Genomic DNA, 24999 nt, shown 5'->3' on the forward strand with positions numbered 1-24999 from the left:
GCGGCGAGACTTCTGGGTGCTGCGAGCGCGAGAATTCTCGCGGTTACGCTCAGTGGCCCGGGATCCGCACCCCCCCCCCCGCCCCCAGCTTTAGGTGACTTGTTCTGTGTTAAGGCGGTGCCAAAAGATCCGAGCACTCCCTGTCACTGTCAGTGTCTCGGGCCTTTCCAGCCCAGGCCTGTGCCGGCAGATCCGTGATCGCTCTAAACGTCTGGGAAGAGACCACCTGCGGTCGCCCTCTCGCGCGCTCTCTCTCTAGCGCGCGCGCGCGGGGACCCTGCTCGCCTTTCTCCCCGGCTGCAGCAGCAGCAGCAGCAGCAGCTGGACGAGGTCGGGCGAGCATCTCACGGGCAGAGGGTCCGAGCCGCGCACGCGTCGGGCGCCGCCGGCTGCGCATCGGGCGCCTGAGCGCGCCCCCAGCGCTGCGCCCGCCGCGACCGCGGCCGTGGGCTGGCGCTCTCTCCCCGCGCGGGGGCACCAGAGCCCTCGCTAGTGTCAGGCACTGCGGTGCATTTTTTTCCCAGTTCCCTTTTTTTAAATGACTGCGGAAAAAACGGAGTCTCCGAGCCGCAAATGGGAAGACGGATTCTCAAACCAGGTTTGCGAATGGCCCGCAACCATCCTTGAACTGCGCCCGCGGAGCAGTTACGGGTGGGCACCGACCCCGCCGGATCGCCTCACTTGTCCCTAGTGAGCCCCCGAGGCTCTGCCCGCACCGGGCTTCTCTGTAGCTGGATGCATACCGTGCTCCGAGCGGCGCGGGCGCAGGGCACGCGTTCGTGCACCCCCGCGCACACCCGCACACGCGCAAGGTACGGCAGGGGCGCGCGGGCTCGGGGTGCCCCGCGTGGGGGTGGGTCTCGTGGGGGAGTGAAGCGACGGTCTGGGAATGGCTGCGGCCAGCCAGGTGGAAGCATGAGAGAACATGACGCGGCGCCAACGCATCGGACAGGCCGGCGTGGCTGCCGCGCAGTTACGGAGCCCAGCGCGCCACTCGCGTTCCCTACCTCTCACACGTCTCTCCCGAGCGTGTGGTGGCAGAAAACCCCAGGAGAAAGACCCCCCACTTAGGGAGCTCCGGTTGTGTTTGGAGACCACCCCACCTCCCCCTTCAAAAGCACCAAGGAGAAGACCTCATCCCCCCACTCCCTCCCCAAACAACCCATCCCCAAATAGGTGACCCGGAAGGGGGGGGGGGGCGCTGATCCTTGGCTCCCCGAGCAGAGCAGGTCCTGGCGTTGACAGCTGTGCATTCCGTGCTAGCGGAGCTCGCCGACCCTTTTTGGGTAGGGTGGGCAAAGGAGAACGCAGCAGGGTTGGAGAGTGGGGGATTCCAACAATAAGCATCAGCGCATTTTTTTTTAATTTAATTTTATTTTTTCAGAGCGGAACCCAGCCCTGTCCCCCGTCTACAAATGGGAGACGGACGGCCTCTGTAGGAGGGTCGGGGACCCGGAGGCGTCGAACCGCGGCGCGGCGCGGCCCGCGCACGCGCGCGTCCCCACGGCAGGCTGTGCGCGCGTGTGTGCGCGCCTGTGCGGGCTCCCACCGGCTGCTTGCGCTCGGCTCCTGGCCGGCGGCGCCGGTGCCTCCCTCCCCGCGCCCGCCCCCAGATTCCCCTCCCTTCCCCGTGGCTTTTGTCTGGAGGGTGTGATGGGCTTGTGTGTGTATGAGCGTGTGTGTTTTTGGATTTCAGACTAATTTTCTGGAGTTTCTGCCCCTGCTCTGCGTCAGCCCTCACGTCACTTCGCCAGCAGTAGCAGAGGCGGCGGCGGCGGCGGCGGCTCCCGGAATTGGGTTGGAGCAGGAGCCTCGCTCGCTCCCTGGCTCGCGGCGCTCGCGGCGCTCAGTCCCCCGGCGGCAGCGGGGAGCCTGGACCCTGGACCCGGGCGCCGCCGGCGGGCGTGAGGCGCCGGAGCCCCGGTGAGCAGCGCCTACACTCACTGCCCTCCCGTCGCCTCGGCCCTCGCCGCCCTCCCCGGGGCGGCCGCAGCTGCTGCCCAGGTGGGACGTGCCGCGCCACCTGCCCGCGCCCCCGCCCCGGCGCCCGGCAGCAGCCGCGACAGATTCTGCAGCATCATTCGGGGGGCCCCGTCGCGGAGCCATCGCTGCCAACAGTGGCCGCGTCCCCCCCCCACCCCCGCGAAAGGGTCCCCCACCATCCTCCTCCCCCCCAACCCGGCCTGTGCCATGGCATCTTGTCTCAGGGACCCTTTCCCCGCCTCTCGTCCCTTGGCCTCAGCATTGAGGGAAGAGAGGGTGGGCGTGTTGGCGGCCCCAGCGGCGTCCGTGCCATCCCCCCCGGGGCAAGCCGATTCCCAGGCCAGAGCAGGGCGCTTCCCACCCCGTCCACAGTCTCGGGGCCGGGGTCGGGGTTGGGGTGCGGCGAGCGCGGAGGGAGAGTGCCCCAGCCCCCAGGGCGTGCGTGCGTGGGGCCCAGCGCCCAGGCTTACGCGCGTGTCTGTTTGTCCTCAGCCCCGGAGCGGCCCCGCGCGCGCCTAGCAAGGAGCCTGCGCCCGGAGACAATCCCCGGGAGCGCCGCCGGCCGGTGCCCCGCACGCCCCGGGCCATGCAGCGGCGGCCGCAGCGGAGCTCGGAGCGGCGGTAGCGCCCCCTGGGAAGCGGCCTGTGATGCCCCGGCCGCTGTGAACGGTGCTGCCCGCGCCAACACTTCCCGGAGCCCCGGCCACGCGGAGCCTCGGACACGCTCGACTCTGCGCGCCCGCAGCTGGCACCGAGGAATCCCGGAGAGCGGCGAGCGCGGGCAAGGCCTCCCCGCACGGGCGGCGGAGCGGGGAAGCCTGCCGCCGGTGCAGCTCGGGGACCCACACTTGGGCTTAACCCCCTAGGCGGCTGGGGATGTCGCTGTGGACGAGGTGGCATGGACCCACCATGGCGCGCCTCTGGAGCTTCTGCTGGTTGGCGCTGGGCTTGTGGAGGCCCGCTGTCGCCTGTCCCGCGTCTTGCACGTGCAGTGCCTCTCGGATCTGGTGCAGCGACCCTGTGCCCGGCCTCATGGCGTTTCCCAGGCTGGAGCCCAACAGTGCAGACCCGGAGAACATCACCGAAATGTGAGTTCTTTGCTCTCCTCGAACCGCCCCCCCTCCACCATGGGCTCACTGGCAGGGTGGGTCCGGGCCAGGTCGTGGTGCTGGGCCATTGCCCCGTTACCTGTCTTATTTCCCCCAGCGGGAGCCTGTCTAGCACGGGCGAAGTGGGACACTTTCAGATAAGTTTTTAGGTATATATGTCAAGCTTATTTTTTAAAAAATCTATCTATCTATCTATCTATGCACTTATATTCCCGGTGGGAAGGCATCCCATAAGGTATTTTATATTCCAAAGCTGTGCTGGGCTGTGCTTTGGCTTTCCCCTTTGCTGTAAGTTTGCTTTGGACGCCTTTAATTCATGGAGCGCCACTGGGACGGTGTGTTAGGCAGGGTCCCAGAAATATGCATGAGAAAGGAGGTGAAAATTATGAAGTTTCTGACGTCTCCGGGAGTCTCTTGCCTTCACCTCTTTCTCTGAGGGTTGGAGCTCATCAGTTTCCCTTTGGAATCTCCTGGAGCAGAGATGGCCTTGCAAATGATCTGTAAGAGGAGAAGTCCTGAGTGTGGAGTGCGGTCCTTGGGAGCCTGAGAGCCTTACTCTGGTTTAATTTGGAGCTGATTGTTTTTTCTTTCCCAGAGACCATTTGGGTCGGGAATCTTAATTGCCCATGGAATAAGCCCCTAGGTTGGACCAGAAAGCAGGGTGTAGTCTTTGATGAGTGCTGTCTCCCACCTGGGGCCCTGGAAGAGTCTGACTGCATGGGGCAGCAGAGATGTGTGTTTCTGTCCCCTCCCTACCTGGCTCCCGAACAGGAGCTCACCGGTCCTGTCGCCTGCTGTCCTGTGCCTACCTCTCCTAGCAATGGATGGCGCTTTACCATGGCCAGTGTTTTGTGACCCCGAGGTTTCATCTGTCCCCTGGAAGGGAGAGGGAGGCAAAGTTTGTGCCGGTTTTCCTGACCGAGGCTGGTGTTCAGCCTTTGAGGAGGGCTCGGGCTGTGGCCTTCCGGTTGGCGAGTGCGCATGCATGTTCCCCCACCCCCACCCCCACCCACCCCACACACAGAACAGGCACAACCATGGTTCCTGCAGCCTAGGTGATGGAGATAACCTGTTTTGTACTGTAAGTAAGAGACCGGTCTGGTCCCCGTTGCCTGTTCCGCTGGTAACGAAAGGCCCAGGGCTGAAACCACAAGACAGCTTAGTCTTCTTGGCATAGTGCTCAGCGGCCAGGCAGGAGAGGAAGGGTAGGGCCCCCACTGTGCTGGCCCTGCGCCGGGCCCAGTCAGGGTTCAGCAGGCTGAGCCAAAGTGTCTGTGGCCTTTGTCGGAATCGGTGTGTCTTTCTCAGGAGATGGGGTGTCAGGAGTCAGATGGAGGGGGCCGCACAGAGTTCAGATATTCGCAGTGTGCATGGACACAGTTAGTACTATTCTTAGTACTATTCTGTTTTGCTTTTGGTGTGGTTGGTTTTGAAATCCTGTATAAGATGATAGATGTATAATGAAAGAAATGAGATAGGGTTAATCAATCATTTTCACTTAATTTTTTTTTTCACTTTAAGGCCATCAGCTTGGAAAAAAAAAAGAAAAACTGTCTTTAAATTGAAAAAAAAAATTGTTTCAAACCTGCCTGGTATTTTCTGCCTGATCTATGAGAACTCAGTAGATTAGAACAGAGCTTTCTTTTACCTGTTCTCAAAACAAACATTTTGTTGCTTCTCTCGTATCTGATGGTCAGTGATTTTCAGATGGAGTTAAAAAAAATTGACTAAGTGTTTGTCGGAGTCAGTCATTCTATCACGCCACTCCTAATTTCTACTCTGATTTTTTTTTTCCTTTTTGATTTGAAAGCCCAGTAGGACTGGGGGAGTTGAGAGGTGTGTAGGGCTGGGTGTGCAGGGTTGAGGAATTAGTTTGGGAAAATGAGGCAGGCTGGGAAATGGAGCCTCCGCAGGAAGTGTGCTCCTCTACCCTGTCCCCTCCAGCCGCTGGGTGTCCTGCCACCTTCCTCTGTAACACCCATGGCCGTGCTTGTTGGCAGAGCCCTTCGTCGAAGTCTTTTGAATTCTGCTTTTTTTTGATCTCCAAATGACATCAGTAGATGAGCTGGTTTCGCTGTCATACTTGTATGACACCATCTGTGCTCCCTTTCTTACATATTAATATTTGCTGGAACAGCTTTTAAATTCTTGGCCAGTGGGTACCAGCTACAGTGGGAACCAAAGTACACATTTTTTTTTAAACTTTGTTATTAGTCCCAGTGGTGTTCCTAAAATAACCTGTTTTAAAGTTCTGGTTTAATGGTGTGGAGCTGAAGTTGCAGCTTTCGGATTTTTTGAACAGGGATAATGTAAATAAATCGACTGTGATGGGCAAAGTGGGGATTTGCTGAAGCCACAGTTGACTGTATCATTGAAACTTAGTTCTTGCTTTATTATAGATATCTAATCTCTATCTGGAACCACTGTACCCAGTGGAAAGACATTCAAAAAATAGGTGCCCAGATTAATCAGGAGGTAGTTAGGTACATTGTTATGTGCAGATTTTTTTTTTTTTTAGAAAGATGTATTTATTTATTTGAAAGTCAGAATTACAGAGAGAGAAGGAGAGGCAGAGAGAGAGAGAGAAAGAGAGAGAGAGAGGTCTTCCATCTACTGGTTCACTCCCCAATTGGCCACAACTGCCAGAGCTGTACCAATCTGAAGCCAGGAGCCAGGAGCTTCTTCTGGGTCTCCCACGCAGGTGCAGGGGCCCAAGGACTTGGACCATCTTCTACTGCTTTCCCAGGCCATAGCAGAGAGCTGGGTGGGTGGTGGAGCGGCTAGGACTCGAACTGGCGCCCATATGGGATGCCGGCACTGCAGGCAGCGGCTTTACCCGCTATGCCACAGCGCTGGCCCCTATATGCAGATTTTTAGCTAATCTGACCATTTGCTGTCAGCCTCATTGCTGGAATTTATTTTATTAAAAGTCTCCCCATCACAGTTCTTGTCTTGTGCCCTTTGCCCACTAACGTGCTAGATCTCCGTCTGTGTCTCTCTTATCTGTAGAGATATCTCATATCTGCCCAGCAACCGCACTGCTGAAGTGACAGCTTTGGAAATGATTAGAACAGGGCAGTGCTAAATGGAAGTTAAAAACAGTCCCAGTGTCACGTGTAAGTGGCATTCAAGAGTGAAGCCCGTGGCCCAGAGTTATGTAACAGGCCATGGAGGTCCCAGTTCCCTCCAGTGCCAGAGTGCGTTGCAAAGGACAAGTTCTGTGCATCCACATTGTAAAAGGCATGGCTGAAATAAATTGTGCGTTTATGTCTGTATGTGCTGACAAACACGTAACGTAAAATGCCCCATCTTAACCGTTAAGTGCACAGTTCAGTGGTGCTGAGTCTATTAACATGGCTAGGGGAAAGGCTGCAGTTTTATAAGTACATGTTTTAGACGAGTCTTTTCATGAATTTCTGGGTGACATTCACCAATCTGGGGGAGTGATATTGGGGAAAATTTGACACTTTTCCGCTTAGCACACATAAGTAGAATTTGCAGCTTCTACTGTCAGAGCGCCTCTACGTGCAATTTATTGTTGGCCTGGTTAAGCAGCTGTAATGTTAGGCCATTAATACATTGATTTTGGCCCTCTCACCTTAATAAGCTTTGCCATCGTGATTAATCGTACTTTAAAAAAAAAAAAAAAGGCAACCCTGGCATTGACAAGGATCCAGCGAGAGGCCTCCGTTTTTATTACTCTGCTGTTTATTTCTGAACGCCTCCGCTGGGGGTTCTGGGACTTTGGTTGTGCTTTATATGCATTTAAGAACCATGCATTTAAATGTCGAGTGTGGTTACATAAGCCACACTGGACTTGTTAATAAATAAGGCAGTCTAATTTACATCATTCATTATTTAATGCAGTTTGCAAGCCAGAGCTGAAAACATGCTGGCTTCAGAGTGTGGGTTCTTACAGCGCTCAGCGCAGCCCAGCCACGTGGTGTCTTTTCCATCTCGTACTTTCCATCTCCGCAGTATGGAGAATTTTTTTTTTTTTTTACATGGAGTACAACAATTGTCCCCGTGACCTTTCTGACCCCACTTTATCCCTCCTTCCCCCCCATCACCCATCATTGACAATACAGGAAAATGTGTTTGCTTTTTTTTTTTTTTCTTTCTGTGAAAAGTGATATTTCCTTGTGGGAATTCAGAACACTAGAGTTAAGAGAATTGCCTGGCTTATATGTTGCTACAAGCAAGTAATGGGAGGTTGACACCACGTGGTCGAAGCTCCTTAGCGCCGAGTGTAGTCTGTTTAAGGTCTTTCACTGGTCCTCTGCTTGTGTCTACTTCACTGCTCCCTTGTAAAGACTTTGTCTGAGCTGAAGAATTGGCCAAACAGCTGAGAGTGGAGGTCCCTTTTTCCCTAGGAACATTCTGTAGGATCTCTTTGACTATATCTAGGTCATAGGACTGGAAAACCTAAGAGTGTTTGTTTAGCTGGGGAAGGGGATTTGAATTTCTTTTCTTTTTTTTTTTTTCCTTCAGTCCAAAGCAAGTGTCTCCAGTTTTAACTCATCACTCATCTTGCCTGTTTGTTAGGGAGTGAAATATTATCACACCATTATGGGATGCTGTATGCTTTGATTGTCCTTCAGGGTCACCATGGCACTCTCTCCAGAGAGCTCCATGTAGGTTCAAAATGCCAATTTTTGGGTCCCTCTTGATGCCTATAAATCAATGGGAGGATTTGTAGGAGAGATTGTTTAGCCACAGCAAACTTTTTACATGCTTGATATGTGTGTGAGAGAGAAGAGAGAAAAAAAAAAAAAAAAAACCTGGACCTTGGACTATTAATAGCTGATTGATCATTTTCATAATCTACTTGGCCAAGCTATTTTAAAACACAAATCCCACCCCCACCCCACCCCCAACCTCTGCTCAGATGGCAGTAGTCTGAGCCCTGCAGTGGCCTGATAATTTTAGCTGCACATCTGATTGCTGATCGATCGCCATTAAAAAAGGCAAGATTCCACATAACCAGGGTGCCTTCTCACCACTTACTTTGCTCTCTGGGGTGTCCAAGGGACTGGGAAGTCATAAATATTGATCTGGGAGATGAATGAGTGAATATTCCTGAAGTTATAAAGACCCTGTGGAGAACAGTAGTGCATCGATACTAAGTCCTTTCTTTACTTAGTTGTTTTAATGCATCATGGAAAGCTGGAGTCGGGAGAGCTCAGAGCCATTCCCGCTGTCCCCACGAGCCAGTTCCCTGATGCTGAAGTCCCAGCTTCAAGCTTTTGGGCCTCAATTTGTCGGCTGTAAACTGAGGGCTTTGGATGTGATGCTCAGACATGGTTCCCGGCTCTGGAGTTGCAGTTTCAGCTGTGGAGACGGTGCCGTGTGGACATCAGCGGCGGTCTCAGCGGGCAGCAGTGGCCGACCTGAGGATCTGTGGTGTCAGGGTGTCATGTGGGCTTGTGTCGAGGTCTGCTCTCAACTCCCTCAAACCACCTCTTTGTTGAGAGCTGCTGACGTGGCTGGTGGCATCTTAGTACTGGGCTGCTATGTCCGAGATCACGGGCCGTGTTTAGGAGGGTCCTTTCCAATCAAGACCTTAGAAGAAGGGGCCTTAGAAGTGCTCCAGCTTCCTGTTTGCAAAACAAAACCGAAAGGCAATGAAGAGAGGGCCAAAGGCCACGACTCAGTCAAGGCCTAGGGGAGACTCAAGTTCTTTCCCCTCACATCCAGATGAAAGCCATGGCCTCTGCTCTGGGGAGACCCTCCCTGTCTGCAGCCTCGCGGGGGCTGCCTCCCTCCAGCCTGCCATTCTCAGAGTGTTGGCAATGGGAGGGTAAGCTTTGAAGGATTCGGTCTTGCCAACCTGTGTCTTGGAAAGATAAAATAACTCAATGTGCATGGACTACTGATCTGGAAAGCAATGGCCTTATCTTTCTATAAGAAGACAGGTGTTTTGTTGTTGTTGTTGTTTGTTTGTGTTTGATTTAGTTTCCTAGGAGTGCTTTCTTTTGCTTTTTTTTTTTTTTTCAATTTCAAGTGTTCCTCTTCTTCAGCCAATTCCCATGCAAGATTTGGGCTGGGAAGAAAAGCTTTTACGAGTTGGCATCCATAAGGGGTGCTGAGCCCGTGTCTGCTGGAGCCCCCTGGGGAGCTGGGGTTGAGGGAAAGCAGAGAGGGGACAGCATGGAGTCTTTGCCCGTGGAGTCTTCGCCACCTTCAGGGTGGGGGTTGTGTAAGCAGAACAACTCACAGTCCTTTATCCATGTCTCCTTGAGCGCCCGCAAAAGACCTGTGGCCAGAGAATGTGAAGTCTTTCCTGACTTTTTTTTTGTCCCTGCCTTTTCAAGGCTCTAAAGAGTGATGACTGAGCCCAGCAGCTGAGCCAGTGAACAGCCCTCAGGACTGTTGACCCACACCTAGCGTCTGTCCAGTTCCTGGGCCGTGTGTGCCAGTGGCCTCCTCCTGGACATTTTTAGGATCAGCACACTTTGAGACACACCTGTGGCCTGGGCCTGGGCCTTTCCCCTGGACACCTGCTTTTCCAGATTTACAGCTTCACTCTGAAGCAGGCGGGAGGGTCTGATCATCCTCTCTGGGCTGTCAGGTTCATTGGCTTATCTGGGTCTCTGTGGTCAAGCGGACCATAATTAGGGCTAGAACCCCAACTGATGTCTCATTTAGGGCCATGGGTGGCCCCGTTGCTCCAGTTCAGCCTCTAGAGCTTAGACAACCCCAGGGAAATCTGGGGATTTAAATAGACGTCCACATGAACCTTCATGGCCGCTGGAAGGGGACAGTCAGGGGCTTTAACTCGTTTTCCATCTCCCTCATGAACATTCAGCCCCTTTGTGATCTGGTCCACAGGGAAAACATAAATGGTTTGGGTGCCTTTGATAATACTGCATCTTCTCATACAGAATAAACATGTCAATCACTCATCACTTACAGTCCCCTTTTCTCTCAAATAAGAACCAATTGCTTTCCAGTGTTAAATTTATAGTCCAAGAATTGCCCAGGCACGCCCATGTGCACATACACTACAATGTTTGTATGTGTACCATGTGTGTGTGGATAGATAAGTCCACATATAAAACTTGACTTGTACATGCTCCTTTTGATTTGATTTTCTTGAATTGTAAAATTTTTCTAGTAATTGAGAACTCACGTTCTTCAACCAGTCTTTTAATTTTGTTTGAATTATTCTGGATTTTTTTTCTGAGTCAAGTTCATGTGTGGCAGTGCCTTGGCCTTGTCCCCTAGACTGGCCACCCAGAGACACATGGAGCAGATAAGCTCATTCTTTGATCCGCTCTCAACTTGAATGAAAGATGTAATTTAGACGGAAATATATTGGAATTCAACCTCTGAAACAGTGGAGTTTAAAAAGAGAGGATTTCTAATCTCTGATCTTAGTGACTAACGTTGTTTCTTTTTTTATCTTTTCTTTTTTTTTTTTTTTTAATCTGAGAGGTAGAGTTACAGACAGTGAGAGGGAGAGACAGAGAGAAAGGTCTTCCATCTGTTGTTCACTCCCTGAATGTCCACAATGGCCAGAAGCTGGACCGATCCAAAGCCAGGAGCCAGGAGCCAGGAGCTTCTTCTGGGTCTCCCACGTGGGTGCAGGGGCCCAAGGACCTGGGCCATCTTCTACTGCTTTCTCAGGCCATAGCAGAGAGCTGGATTGGAAGTGGAGCAGCCGGGAGTTGAACCAGTGCCCATATGGGATGCCGGCACTGCAGGCGGCAGCTCTACCTGCTATGCCGCAGCGCCGGCCCCAACTAGCATTGTTTCTGTGTCATAGACCCCAGAGTCCCTTGCTGTGAGGTGGCAGAGGGGCCTCTGGCTGCAGTGTCCGACTCTTGCTCATTGTGGGACAGGTCGCTTCCCTTCTGTGGTCATGGCTTACTCATCCATGCCATGAGTGAGCAGGGGTGGGAGTGCTGGCTGAGAGAGCTTGACGCGGCAACCTCTAGGCCCCCTGGCAAGGTATGATTGATTAACAAAAATGAAGAAATTAAGCTCCTCTTAAGACAAACATAACAAAGTCGAAACCAAGCACTCTTTTTGATTTTAAAGATTTATTTATTTATTTGAAAGTCAGAGTTACACAGAGAGAGAAGGAGAGGCAGAGAGAGAGAGAGAGAGAGAGAGAGAGAGAGAGAGAGAGATGTCTTCCATCCACTGCTTCATACCCCAATTGACTGCAGAGGCTGGAGCTGCGCCGATCCTAAGCCAGGAACCTGGAGCTTCTTCCGGGTCTCCCAAATGGGTGCAGGGGCCCAGCACTTGGGCTATCTTCCACTGCTTTCCCAGGCCATAGCAGAGAGCTGGATGGGAAGTGGAGCAGTCGGGACTTGAACCGGCGCCCATATGGGATGCTGGCACTGCAGGCTGCAGCTTTACCTGCTACACCACAGCGCCAGCGCCAGCCCCCAAGCACTCTTTACAGTTTGCCATTTGTTGCGCTGCAAAGCTACCCTGCCCAAACTCTAAGAACATTATGGACTGTTATGCTACGGATATTTCTTCTTACACCCCTGGAGCTAGGGTCTGTCCCGCCAAAAGTCCTGTATGGAAAAACCACTTCTAGTGCAGTGGCGTTGGCAGGTGGGGCCTTCAGGAGGTGGGGTTGGGTCACAGGATGGAACCAGTCGGCGCCCATATGGAAAAGGCTGGAAGAGGGCCGGCGCTGTGGTGTAGTGGGTGAAAGCCCTGGCCTGAAGCGCCGGCATCCCATATGGGCGCTGGTTCTAGTCCCGGCGGCTGCTCCTCTTCCGATCCAGCTCTGAAAAACTCTTGGGTGGTGTATTCCAGTGCTGCAGCTGAGCTTGGGCTTGATAAATTAACCACTTCAGAGAGATGGAAAAGTATGCAAAACTGCTATTCAAATACCGCAGGAAACTCCAGGCAGGGAGAAAGGGCGAGGGGTTTGCTAGGATTGGGATATGAGTTGTCCCCAAAGACTCATGTAATAGCAGTGAGAGAGATCGTGGGACCAGTATGAGCTAAGGCCTTTAAGCAAGTGAGTCGATCGCTGGGGTACTACCATCATGAACCAATTAATGTCTTTCTAGAGAGTGCTGGTTAGTTCTCTGGAGACTGGATTAGGTCACAGAATTGAGTTAGGCCTTATGGGACTGGATGATTTATTGCAAGAGGGAGCTGTACAGTCAAGTGGGTCAGCCTCCCCTCCCCGCCTCTCTCACACTTGTGCCTCTCACTTCTGCCCAGAAGCCAGGAGGCAGGTGCCAATGCTCTCAGATTTCCAGAACTGTGAGCCACGCAAACCTCTTTTCTTTATGCTTTACCCAGCCCCAAGCATCTTGGGGCAATAACAGAAAATGGGTTAAGAAGGGATTCAGACCCTTGGGTGCTAATCCCTGGAAGGTTCCCTGGTTCTGAATCAGCCGGCTGCAGACACAGGCCTTGCCTTTTTGGTCTGGTCTGCCGCTTGCCTCCAGAGCCTGCCCTAGCACTGTTGGTGACGAAGCAGCACAGGTCTCCTCTGTGGGTTTGCCCTAAGTCCAACCCTGCAGTTCAGGCCCGACAGTTTAGTACTTCCTTAGCTGGCTGGCCAGTTCCTTCCATGGCTTTCCACTAATAGAAACAGGCCTTTTTTTTTTTTTTTTCCCCTTGCTGGGGGGGATGGTTTTTTAAATGAGCACTGTACCTTCTCTCTATGCCATTGCACAAGCTAATTTAGATGTGTGTATCTGGTCAGAACACCTGCCACTATATGTGTTGTTTGTGTGCGTGTGTGTGTAAATTTTTCAGCACGGTCCTGGTGCAGTTTTGTGGATGGGGCTTCTAAGGGCCAGTCTCTACCTTCTGTGACCACCAGAGCAGAAGCCTTCGTTGAGATCAAATCTCACCCTTGAGCCCCTCAACTTTCCTTTTCACCCTGGCTGACATAACTTGTCGCTCATTTTCCGATTGTTCTGCGGGTTGGCTGCCGTCTAACTCAGAGTTCGCGCAAGCATTCGTTCAATTCCACAGAGTACTGAGGATCCTGGGAGGCTACGCAGCAATGGGGTACTCTGCCTGGACAAGCAGCTCCTACATGACTTGTATCTGGTGAGAGAGACTGAGGCTTGTACATCTAAACATGTCCAGCCGTGGAGGCATTGATACGTAGATTGCAACGGAGCAATCCCTGAGCCTCACATCCCAGCGAGGCAGTAACTCAACGGAGTTTTGGTCTCTTCTTTCCGTCAAATGACTTCTGATGTTCTTGTGGCTACATCATGCACTTGGGCTGCGTTAGAGCGAGCTGCCTGTACCTATAAACAAGCAGTCCCTTGCTTCGTTGCAGACAGAAGGGCTGAGTGCCTTTTAGCTGAAACTGGTCACCTCAGCTCTTCCCCCGTGTCCCCAGTGTGGGGAGCAATCCGGACTAGACTAAGTTACTCGAATTAGGACTTATTCTATGCATCTGCTCTCCCACAATATGGCGCTGGGAGAGAAGTAAACAGCTTCCGCACAGCTGCCTCCAGTTCAACCAATTAACTGTAGGACTTGCTCCTGATTGGAGAGCAGCGTACTCAGCCGAGTTGGGATTGGCGGAGGAGGACTATAAAGGAGGAGAGAGACGGCATGCACCAGGAACATCTATGGGGAACATCTAAGGGAACCCGTGCAGCCCCCGAGAAAGCCGGCCGGCGGTCTGCCGCTCCCCTGCGGAAGTGGGGAATGCGGCCAGGGGGAACTGCCCTTCCACGGAGGTGGAAGGGATAGTAGCCAACCCGGGAAGAACCAGCAGCAAACCCGGGGAGGGCCGAGCAGACGAAAGAACAGCGCAGGGTCCTGTGTTGCTCCTCCACGAAGAGGGGGAGCGACATAATGGTGCCGTGACTCGGATAGGAAACCTAGCTCGGATAGGAAACCTAGGAGGGAAGAAGAGGGAAGAAACGGGAAGAACTGGGAAAATATCGGAGAGAGAGACTAGCAAACAGCCTACGGAAAATATCGGAGAGAGAGACTAGCAAACAGCCTAGGGAAAAGCCGGACGAAAAGGGTGCCGGAAGAAGCTATTGAAAGCCTAGGCATAGACTCGGATACAGACTACGGGGGGAAGCTGGGAGAAATCTCTAAGGTCAAAAGCGAAAGTGAAAGCTAGAACAAACAGACTCGGATGCGGACTGTGGGGAGAGGCCAGGAGAAATGAGGGAGGAGTATTGTTGGAAGAAAACTTAAGGAAACATACCGGGTAGAGAAAAGTGTTAGGGAAATTGAAGCCACTTTGGGGTTCTCAAGTTAGCCCGGGAATAGGGGGCGAAAAGTTGAAACCAGAAGCTGAGACGTAAGCCAGATTGGGATCCGTCTGATTAGCCCGGGGAGCAAAGGACGGGAAGCCAGATCGTGGGGCGGAGACGTACGCTGGGTTGAATTCGCCAGGCTAGCCCGGGGAACTTGGATTGAATGCTAGTGGTGGAGACGCAAGCTACGCTGTGTTACTCGCGGAAGCCGCCGCGTGCAGAGAGAGCACGGGGCGTGAATAGATAGGGAACGCTGGCGTAGGCCGTGGTTCAGACGCGAAAGGGTTAAGCGTGGAGACCGCGGAGCGCGCAAAGCCGAGCCGCGCAAAGCCGGGAAGCTGCGCAGATGAGAGAGGCTCGCGGGCTGAAGCGGCGCAGAGCCGGGAACCCGCCGGCGGGGCGAGGTGCCGGGAAGCTGCGGGGATAAGAGAAACAGAAGTTTGGAAGTGAAGTAAAAGAGAAATGAGAATGCTGGAAGATAGAAGTGAAATGGGAGAAATAGGAATGCCCGGAGATAGAGAAATAGAGAAAAATAAGGCCTCCCCTCAACATGCCAATTAGAAGGCTTGGATTCGGTCTGCCCGATTAGTGAGGCGATGAGCACCTGGGCGGCTAGCCGCAGGTCACCGAAGACAGGCACGAATTAACATCAGTAAAGCTTCCCCACAATGCAACAATTAGGAGGCTTGGATTCGGTCTGCCTGATTTAAGGCGGTAAGCGCCAGCAAAGCTCGACCAGAGTATGAGCTGCAGGTCACCGAAGATAGGCACGAACCAACACTAATAAGTCTCCCCCACAATAAGGCAATGAGAAGGCTTGGATTCGGTTTGCCTGATAGGTCTTGTAAGTCCCCTGCAGGCAGAGCAGAGCATGCGCTGCAGGGCACCGAACACAGGCACGCATCAGCGCCTAAAAACCTCCTCACAACATGGCGAAGAGAGGACCCGGATTCGGTTTGCCTGATTGATAGGACTTGTAAGAGCCTGTGGCAACTCTAGCAAGTAGAGCAGAGTGTGTGCCGCGGGACACCGAAGACAGGCGCGTATCAACGCTAAAAAATAAAAAGAAAGGGGGATCTGTGGGGAGCAATCCGGACTAGACTAAGTTACTCGAATTAGGACTTATTCTATGCATCTGCTCTCCCACAATATGGCGCTGGGAGAGAAGTAAACAGCTTCCGCACAGCTGCCTCCAGTTCAACCAATTAACTGTAGGACTTGCTCCTGATTGGAGAGCAGCGTACTCAGCCGAGTTGGGATTGGCGGAGGAGGACTATAAAGGAGGAGAGAGACGGCATGCACCAGGAACATCTATGGGGAACATCTAAGGGAACCCGTGCAGCCCCCGAGAAAGCCGGCCGGCGGTCTGCCGCTCCCCTGCGGAAGTGGGGAATGCGGCCAGGGGGAACTGCCCTTCCACGGAGGTGGAAGGGATAGTAGCCAACCCGGGAAGAACCAGCAGCAAACCCGGGGAGGGCCGAGCAGACGAAAGAACAGCGCAGGGTCCTGTGTTGCTCCTCCATGAAGAGGGGGAGCGACACCCAGGATGCTCACTTTTTTTTTTTTTAATTTGAAAGAGTTACACAGAGAGAGAGAGAGAGAGAGAGAGGTCTTCCATCTGCTGGTTCACTCCCCAGATGGCTGCAACAGCCAGAGCTGCAATGATCCAAAGCCAGGAGCCAGGAACTTCTTCCGGGTCTCCCACATGGGTGCGGGGGACTTGGACCTTCTTCCACTGCTTTCCCAGGCCATAGCAGAGAGCTGGATGGGAAGTGGAGCAGCCGTGTCTCTAACTGCGCCCTTATGGGATGCCGGGCACTGCAGGCCAGGATGTTAACTCACTATGCCACAGCACTGGCCCCTCTCTCTCTCCTTCCCTCCCTCATTCCTCTCTCCCTCCCTTCCTTCCTTCCTTCCTTCCTTCCTTCCTTCCTTCCTTCCTTCCTTCCCTTCTTTCTTATTTATTTATTTGAAAGGCAGAGTTACAGAGAGGCCGAGACAGGGAGACAGAGATCTCTGTCCACTGGTTCACTCTCTGAATAGCCACAATGACTTGGAGCTGAGCTGATCTGAAGCCAGGAGCTTCTTCCAGGTCTCCCATGAAGGTGTAGGGGCCCAAATGCTGGGGCCATCCTCTACTGCTTTTCCAGTTGCCTGAGTAGGGAGTTGGATCTGAAGTGGAGCAGTTGGAACTCAAACCAGTGCCCATATGGGATGCTGGCACCACAGATGGGGGCTTAACCTGCTACACCACAGCACTGGCCCACTGGCCCCAAGACCCTTCATATTGATTGGGGTCTTCTCTGTGTCTGACACTGATAAGTATCTGGGGTATGATGAGAACAACTCAAATGGTCTCTCTCTTTCTCTTTTATTTGAAAGTCAGAGCTACAGAGACAGGAAAAGGGAGAGAAAGACAGAGAGACAGAGAGACAGAGAGAGATATCTTCCACCTGCTGGTTCACTCCCAAGATGGCTGCAATGACTAGGGCTGGGCTGAGCCATGCTGAAGCCGGGAGCCAGGAGCTTTATCTGGACCTCCCACGCAGGTGCGGGGGTCCAAACACTTGGACCATCCTCTGCTGCTTTTCCCAGGCCTTTAGCAGGGAGCTGCATTGGAAGTGGGGCAGCCAGAACATAAACCAGTGCCCATATGGCCTTGCAGGTGGTGGTTTTACCCACTAGGGCACAACACTGGCCCCTCAACTCACCTAACTCACCTTTTTTTTTTTTTTTTTTAAACCAGGCTTGTATTCTGTGTGAGAGGAAGCAGACAGCAAATACATCCTTACATTACAATAATATTGTTTACATCACCATCATCTCTGGACTTACACTCTGCAGTAGCTTCCTCCTTAGTATCACCCCTGCAATCTTGCCTCCTCTCTCCTCATACCCAGGCAGTAATCTTTTTAAAATGCTGATCTTGGGGCAGGCACTGTGACATAGCTGGTTAAGCTGCCGCCGACATTGCCAGCATTCCGTATGGGGCACTGGTTGAGTCCAGCTGCTCCAGTTCTGATCCAGCCCCTGATAAAGTGCCTGGGAAAGCAGCAGAGGATGACCCAAGGGCTTGGGCCCCTGCACCCTGTGGGAGACCTGGAGGAAGCTCCTGGCTTCCATATGGCACAACCCTAGCTGTTGCAGCCATTTGGGAGCTGAATCAATGGATGGGAGATCTCTCTCTCTCTTCCTTTCTCCCTCTCTCCCTCTATCTCTCCTTCTTTGTGAATAAATACATAAATCTTAAAAATAGGAAAATATGCTGATCTTATCATGTCACTGTATAATTGCCCTGGGGCTCCCTATATCTCTTAAAGTAAAGCCTTTTTTTTTCAAGTATTAAAAATAAAAAGCCAGATAGTCTTTATATGGTTATCTAAAGAGGCATGTATGTTACTTGGGCCGCATACCAGATCAGCCTAGCAGTCTGTTTCTCCACCAGCCGGTCTCTAACTGCAGACTTGCTTGGTGATCTTGGAATTAGAGCAAGGGCATTTAATTCTGCATTTAGAATGTTAAATGGCATTGAGCTAAGCTTGCCTGAGGCATCCATCTCCATAATGGGAGAGCCTTCACAAAGGGAATGGGGACTTGAAGTGCTTTGGCCCAGACCTGTGTCCCGAGGCTGGTCAATCCTTTTTCTTGCCTTCATTTGCAACTCAGTACCAATTTTGATTGACGCATTCTTCCCCTGCAAAGAAAGGTTAGTATCTTTAGCCAAGACTTCTCCAGCCAGCTGGGGAGCCGGGAGAGTTCTTTAAAGTGATTTTGCACATCTTTTCTCTGAAATGCATTAATTTTATTTTATGGAATTTTATTAGCAATTAGCTGGTTTTTTCTTTTAAAGTGATATCTGAACATGATGAGAAATGCCAACAGCACCGAGCGTGTAATGAAAACTGTCTCCCTTTCAATGTATGCCCCCCAGTCTCTCAGGCCTGCTTCCTCTGATGTTAGTTTGTGTCTCCTTCCAGAAATAATCTACTTACACGCACAGTACATATGTAGTCTGTCTTGTACTACACGCAATACCGACTGTTCTACATCTTGGTGGTGTTTTCGCTTAACGGTGTAACTTGAAAATATTTCTATGTCAGCACATGTGCACCACACTTAACTCTTTCTAAGGTTTACTTATTTTTATTAACTTGAAGTTGGGGTGAGGAGAGAGAGAGAGGAGAAGAGAGAGAGAGGATCTTCCATCTTCTGGTTTCCTCCCCAAATGCCTGTAACAGCCTGGGCGGGCCAGCCCAAGTCCAGAGCCTGGAGCTGCAGCTGAGTCTCCCTCGTGGGTGGCAGGAGCCCAAGCGTCTGCACCATCACCTGGTGCCTCCCTGGATGTGTGTCAGCCGAAAGCTGGGTATCAGTGGAGCTGGACCTCCAACCCCGGCACTCTGATGTGGGAGGCAGGTGTCCCACATGACCTGTGACCCACTGTGCCCAACACCCGCCCCCACCACTCTTATTTTCTTCACACTCACATCTTCATATATTGGATGCATAAACTCTGCTTTATATATTAACTTCTTATTGAACACACTGGTGTTCAGTTTCTTACACATGCACGTAATTGCATCAGTAGGAAAAGTTTGAATTGAGGGGACATTTGCAAGACATTGGTAATCTTGATAGACATGGCCAAGTTGTCTTGCAAAACCGTGACATCATTTTATTCTCCCACCAAAACTTGGAGTACCTGCCTTTCTACAGCTAAGCCAACACTATTCATTGTCAAACAGATTCCTGGGAAATACTATCTCAACTGTTTTGTTTTGAAATTCTGTAATCATGACTCAGGTTTCAGTATGTTTTTATATTATATATATATATATATATATATATATATATAAGTTATTGCTTTCTTTTAAAGGTTTATTTATTTATTTGAAAGAGTAATACAGAGAGAGAAGGAGAGGCAGAGAGAGATGTCTTCCATCTGCTGGTTCACTTCCCAGATGACCACAACAGCCAGAGCTGTGCTGATCAGAAGCCAGGGGCCAGGAGTTTCTTCTGGGTCTCCCACGCAGGTGCAGGGGCCCAAGGACTTGGGCCATCTTCCACAGCCTTCCTGGGCCATTAGCAGGGAGCTGGATTGGAAGTGGAGCAGCTGGGACCCGAACCAGTGCCCATTTGGGATGCCGGCGCCGCAGGTGGAGGCTTAGCCCACTACTCACAGCACAGTCCCCTCCTGCTTATCTGTTAGTCCTCAGCTCCCATGTTGCTGCTTCTTCCTCCCTCCTTCTGGGCTAAGTCTCCTCCACTGTGTGCCTTCCCAGTCATAGCCTAGGTCGCGTAGTATCCTAAGCATATGCCTCTCTGTAGCTGCTGTACACACCGTTAGCATATATAAGCTGCATGAAGGTTAGGGACCACGTGGATCTTGTTGGCTGCGCTTTCCCAGCACCTAACAACACTATCTTAGTGTCTCCATGTTGATCATGTCCACATGAACATGCACATGTGAGCAGCCATCGACTCCGTCCAGAAGTCTATTATGGAGGATTCCAAATGACAGTATCTATTAGCTGATCTCGGGCGGAAATATGTAACTCTTTAGACATGATTTTTTCTGAAGTGCTATGGACTGGCTGTGGTTTAGTTGTGTTCCCAGAGCTTTAAGTGCTGGAATCTTGGTCCCTGGTGTGGTGGTGTTGCTGGTGGTAGGACCTTTAAGAGGTGGGACCAAAGAGAAGCTGGTTAGGTCACTGAGGGTAAGGAATTAATGCAGTGCTCATAGGATCCTGGTTAGTTCCTGCAAGTTCTTATTAAAAGAGCAATCCTGGCCCCAGAACCTCTTTGGCTTACTAGGTTGCCACGTGTCCTCTCCCTGTGGCGTGCACTGCCCCCATGATGCCACCGCCATGTTGTGACAGAGCCAGAGGTCCTCACCACAGCTCGGCAGATGCTGGTGCTATGCTCTTGAATCTCCAGACTATGAGCCAAGTAAATTTCCAAGTCTCCATTATTTTGTCATAGAAATGGAAAATGGACCAGTAGACAAAGCCAGCAGGTTCGGATGTATGCTTACAAAAATAACCCTTATGGATTAAAATGTGCAACGTTAGCTTACACACAGTAAGAAATCGGTTAATTGTGGAATGGCAAAAAGGCAAAGCATTGATGAAGTATCCACCAGGAAGGAGGGAGAAGGGAGAGATGGGAGGATCGGGGCAAAGAGATGAAGATAGAGGCAAAACAGGCGAGCGCAACAGAAGACATCAATCCTGCAAGAGGAATCATTCCAGGGACATCTGATTTCCACCAAACAAATAGATGTAACGAGAAGGATTTGTGCCTGTGCTGTCGTGTAATAGCTAATAATGGATATCTCTGTGGATGGATGGCAGTTCTCCTGTGACTGCATTTGCGGTGCTTCACTTACAAAGCGATTCTTGTGCAAGATTTCCGATGTGATTTATCCTTCTTGGAGTACGGATGGTAGTGGCCGTTCATTTTTCTCAAAGATCTGCCAACATCAGGAGTAGAGGAAGGCTGTGAGTCGCGGCTAGTGCAGTGCACCATCTGATATGTGTACTTCTGAGTCTGTGCAATCAAAGTGCACTGGGCTGATCTTATAAATGTTTCATGGCGCCTCCTTTATATTTATAATAATTAACATGATCAGGCATCTGAGAAATTTTGATAGCTGTTTGCAAAGCTGATCGTAAAACAACTGATAGACATATGAGATTGCAAAAATAGAGTGGGGAAGTCTATAGGTGAACAGATTGTGTTGAATAATCCAAAAAGATAATTCTCCCTGGAGATAAATAACATTCATCTATTTATGTTTACACAATGCAGTATGCTCGTAATATATATATAAACGAAAATGGGTTAGACTCCATGTGCATTTTGAAAGTCAAATTTTTAAAAAAGAATGGCATGGTGGAGTGTTTTATTTTTGATTAAGTCATCGGGGCCCATGGCAAGCTTCGGTGACCCTCTGTGGTGTTACTTCTTAACCGTCTTACTTATTCTTTGGGGAAATTTCACTCTCACCAATCCAAAGTGTCTGTTGCAGCTGAACTCCCAATGCCACGTGGGGGGGGGGGTCCTTATTGAGGCTTTTACTTAATAGTTTGTCCTAGACGCTACTCAGTCCTCATTCTCTGTTCATTGCCTTTTGTATCTATACAAGGCCAGTTGGGAGTAGGCTAGAGATTCTGGTGACAAAGCCATGGGTAGCTTGAATTGGGAGACAGGAATGAATGATTTGTAAGTTCTTGGGTGGATGGATTGATTCATTTCTTCATTTAGTTATCAATCAACAAGTATGTTTTAAACATGCTTTCGTACCTAGCACTTTTCTGGGTCTTGAGCAACAAAACACAGGTTAGCTCCTCCTGTTTATATCTCTTTTATGCAGCCTATTTTGGGGGCACAAATACGGGCCTCCGTTTAGGTCACCCACCCTCTTCTCTCCTAATTGAAACACAGAGGAATTCACAGGGCAGGGGCATGGACCATCCAGGTGGCCCATCCAAAATCTGCCAACACCACCACACTCAGCAACCTGGGGCCTCCCTCTCCGCCCCCCTGTCATGCCCCAGGGGTGTGTATATCCACAGTGTGGCACACACCCAAAGGAGGACAGACTCTGGGGAGAGGCCTGCCCAGGCCCTCGGAGTGATTCAGAATCTTTGGGTAGGGAATTCTGGGATCCTGGGTACTTGATGAAGAAGGGGGATGTGAGCTCCGTGCTGGGACTTCCTTTTGGTCCTGTGGACTCCTTCCTTGCCCCCTTTGGAGGACCTTGCTGGAGGAGCACGGAGTGAGTGTTCCCCAAGTGCCTGGGCCCAGTGCTCAGAGGAGCAGCACTGGGACCAGGTTGGAGACTGAGCTGTGTGGCTCTGGCCTCTGCATGATGGTGATTGGCAGCCATAGTGCTGCTCTGGAGCAGGGACATGCAAAGTGTGTGTCTGGAAGGGTGCAGTGGGGACACCAAGGTCTCAGAGGAGTCAGGCCATCACCCACTGCTTTTCCAGTGCATTTGCAGGGAGCTGGATCAGAAGGGGAGCAGCTGGGATTCCAGCGGGCATTTAGTATGGATGGCGGCCTCGCAGGAGGCGGCTTACACACCGCACCACAACAGCCGCCTGTTTTTGTTTTTCACTTGCACCCGGGTGAGATACTAGGGCTGCGAAAACTGTGCCTAAAAAGTTAACTTTCTGCAGTTTTTTTTTTCCCATATTAAAATGTGCTTAATATGTCAGCTGACATGCCTAAGTAGAATGCCGAATTCGTTTTGCGTTTTCTTGGGCCTTTGTGTAGGGGAGGGATGCTGGGTGCAAGGCAGGTTGACAGCTCCACCAGGTGAGGGTCTGGCCTGCTTCTTTGGGCCGGCTTCTAGACTGTCTGTGTCTCAGTTCCCTGGTCTGGAACAGGGGACACCAGTAGAGCCTTTGTCATCGGCTTCCATGAGGTTAAGATGGCACTGGCTGAGCCGGTGCCGCGGCTCACTAGGCTAATCCTCCGCCTTGCGGCGCCGGCACACCGGGTTCTAGTCCTGGTACGGGCGCTGGATTCTGTCCTGGTTGCCCCTCTTCCAGGCCAGCTCTCTGCTGTGGCCCGGGAGTGCAGTGGAGGATGGCCCAAGTGCTTGGGCCCTGCACCCCATGGGAGACCAGGAGAAGCACCTGGCTCCTGCCATCGGATCATTGGCCATTGGAGGGTGAACCAACGGCAAAGGAAGACCTTTCTCTCTGTCTCTCTCTCTCTCACTGTCCACTCTGCCTGTCAAAAAAAAAAAAAAAAAAAAGATGGCGCTGGTGCACGCAATGTGCGTACCATGGTCTGTGACACACAGCGGGCTCGAGTTGTGTTAGTTTTCATGTTTCGTGGCTGTTGTCAGCTACTGCGGGCAGTCTTGGGCTTCTGTCAGGCTGGAGGCTGGCGCTGAGCAGTGGTGATGGGATGCTTGTGGATACGGACAGGAAGGTCTTTGGCTTCCTTCTGGCGAGCCTCGTGGGCGCTCTGTCCTGTGTGCAGGGCCCCGTGTGGACTTGGGCCCTGGGCATTTGTGTGCTGAGCCATCACGAGTCAGGTTTAACTATGATTCAGGTCCTGTCTTTGTTCCATTACCCTGGTTTGTGCCTAAGTTGATGGTTCATTTTGTTTACCTGGTTATTAACTAGTAGTTCTCCCTGACCTGGGGGCTACTTGTTTGCACTCCATTCTCTCTTTTAACTCCATTTCTCACTCTTTAACAGCAAGGCCTTAAAAAAAGTCTTTTTTTTTTTTTTTTTTAAATTGTGGTCAAGGAATCAATGCTGTGGTACCCTGGGTGAAACCATTGTTGGTGATGCCAGCATCCCATATTGGAGCTTAAGTGTCAGTCCTGGATCTTCTTTTTTTTTTTTTTAAGATTTATTTTTTATTTATTTGAAAGTCAGAGGTACACACAGAGAGAAGGAGAGGCAGAGAGAGAGAGAGAGAGAGAGGTCTTCCATCTGATAGTTCGCTCCCCAGTTGGTCGCAATGGCCAGAGTTGAGCCAATCCGAAGCCAGGAGCCAGGAGCTTCTTCTGGGTCTCCCATGTGGGTGCAGGGGCCCAAGCACCTGGGCCATCTTCTACTGCTTTCCCAGGCCATAGCAGAGAGCTGGAAGTGGAGCAGCTGGGTCTTGAACTGGAGCCCTCATGGGATGCCGGCACTGCAGGTGGCGACTTTACCCACTATGCCACAGTGCCAGCCCTAGTCCTGGATCTTCCACTTCCTATCCAGTTCTCTGCCAAGGTGCCTGGGAAGGCAGCTGAAGATGATCCAAGTGCTTGGACCCCTGCCATCCACCAGGAAGGAAAACATGGATGGAGCTCCAGGTTCCTGGCATCAGCCTGGCCAACTCCTGGATGTTGGTACCATTTAGGGAGTGAACCAGTGGACGGAAGATCTCTCTCTCTCTCTCTCTGTCTCTGTCTCTCTTTCTTTCTCTTTCTTTCTTCCCTTCTCTCTCACTTTCTGCTTGTCAAAAATAAATAAATAAGTAAATCTTTAAAAAAATTGTGTTCAGATACAGATCCCATAGAAGTTACCACGTAACCATGATTTAATGCACTGTTCAGTGGCATTAAGTACATTTAGCTGTGGGGCACCCATCACCATCATCTTCTTCCAGATCTCTTGCTACCACACTGAGACTCTGTACCCACTGAACATGAACTCCCCCTGCCTCCAGCGCCTGGAGTCTCATTCTCCTTTCTGCCTCTGTGAACCTCACCACTCCAGATCTCTGACAGGTGTGTGTCTTTGGGAGCAAACACAGGTCTTTGAACTAAAGGACTTTCTGTGAGAGATTTGTTTAGGATTTCTAGCACATGCAGCCTTCTTCTTTGCAAAATAACTTCCTCTTTATCGTGGCCTTACACAACCTGTTATGTTCTGACTGCCTTTCCACAGGGATTTTTGTAGTTTCGCTCCAAAGAAAGCAATCTCTGGCTCTCTATAAAAAAAGGGCTAAAGGTTAACATGAGAAGCCAAACGCGACAGTAAAATTGGAAGTGGCCGTCACATTCTCTCTCTGTCCTGGCTCCCATGAACTGTACATGCTGGCGGGAAAACGGTGCCCAAATCTAAACAGACCCTCACAGAGAGCCTAACATTTTACTGCTCAAATCATTCTCCTTTCCTGATGCTATGCCTGGTGTTCGTGTTTACCCTCTGCCATGCTTGATCTATGCTGAA

The 24999-nt window shown here is 51.4% G+C and overlaps 1 protein-coding gene across 9 annotated transcripts in view; it reads left to right on the forward strand.

Annotated features, from left to right (window-relative positions):
• Window positions 1–406: 406 nt before the first annotated feature.
• NTRK2 (neurotrophic receptor tyrosine kinase 2) overlaps window positions 407–24999 on the forward strand; it is a 397538-nt gene continuing 372945 nt past the window's right edge. For 2 of the 9 annotated variants that reach the window (XM_051833736.2, XM_070065749.1), the window contains exon 1: window positions 4096–4173. In XM_051833736.2, coding sequence (XP_051689696.2) covers window positions 4151–4173 — 23 coding nt within the window. In that variant the 5' untranslated portion in view covers window positions 4096–4150. Of the gene's footprint in view, window positions 813–1696; window positions 2005–2475; window positions 3072–4095; window positions 4174–24999 lie in introns of those variants that run through there. The other 7 variants (XM_070065715.1, XM_070065713.1, XM_017350807.3 and 4 more) reach the window with 7 other exon arrangements.

Source organism: Oryctolagus cuniculus, chromosome 1, assembly GCF_964237555.1.
Source record: "Oryctolagus cuniculus chromosome 1, mOryCun1.1, whole genome shotgun sequence".
NCBI lineage: Eukaryota > Metazoa > Chordata > Mammalia > Lagomorpha > Leporidae > Oryctolagus > Oryctolagus cuniculus.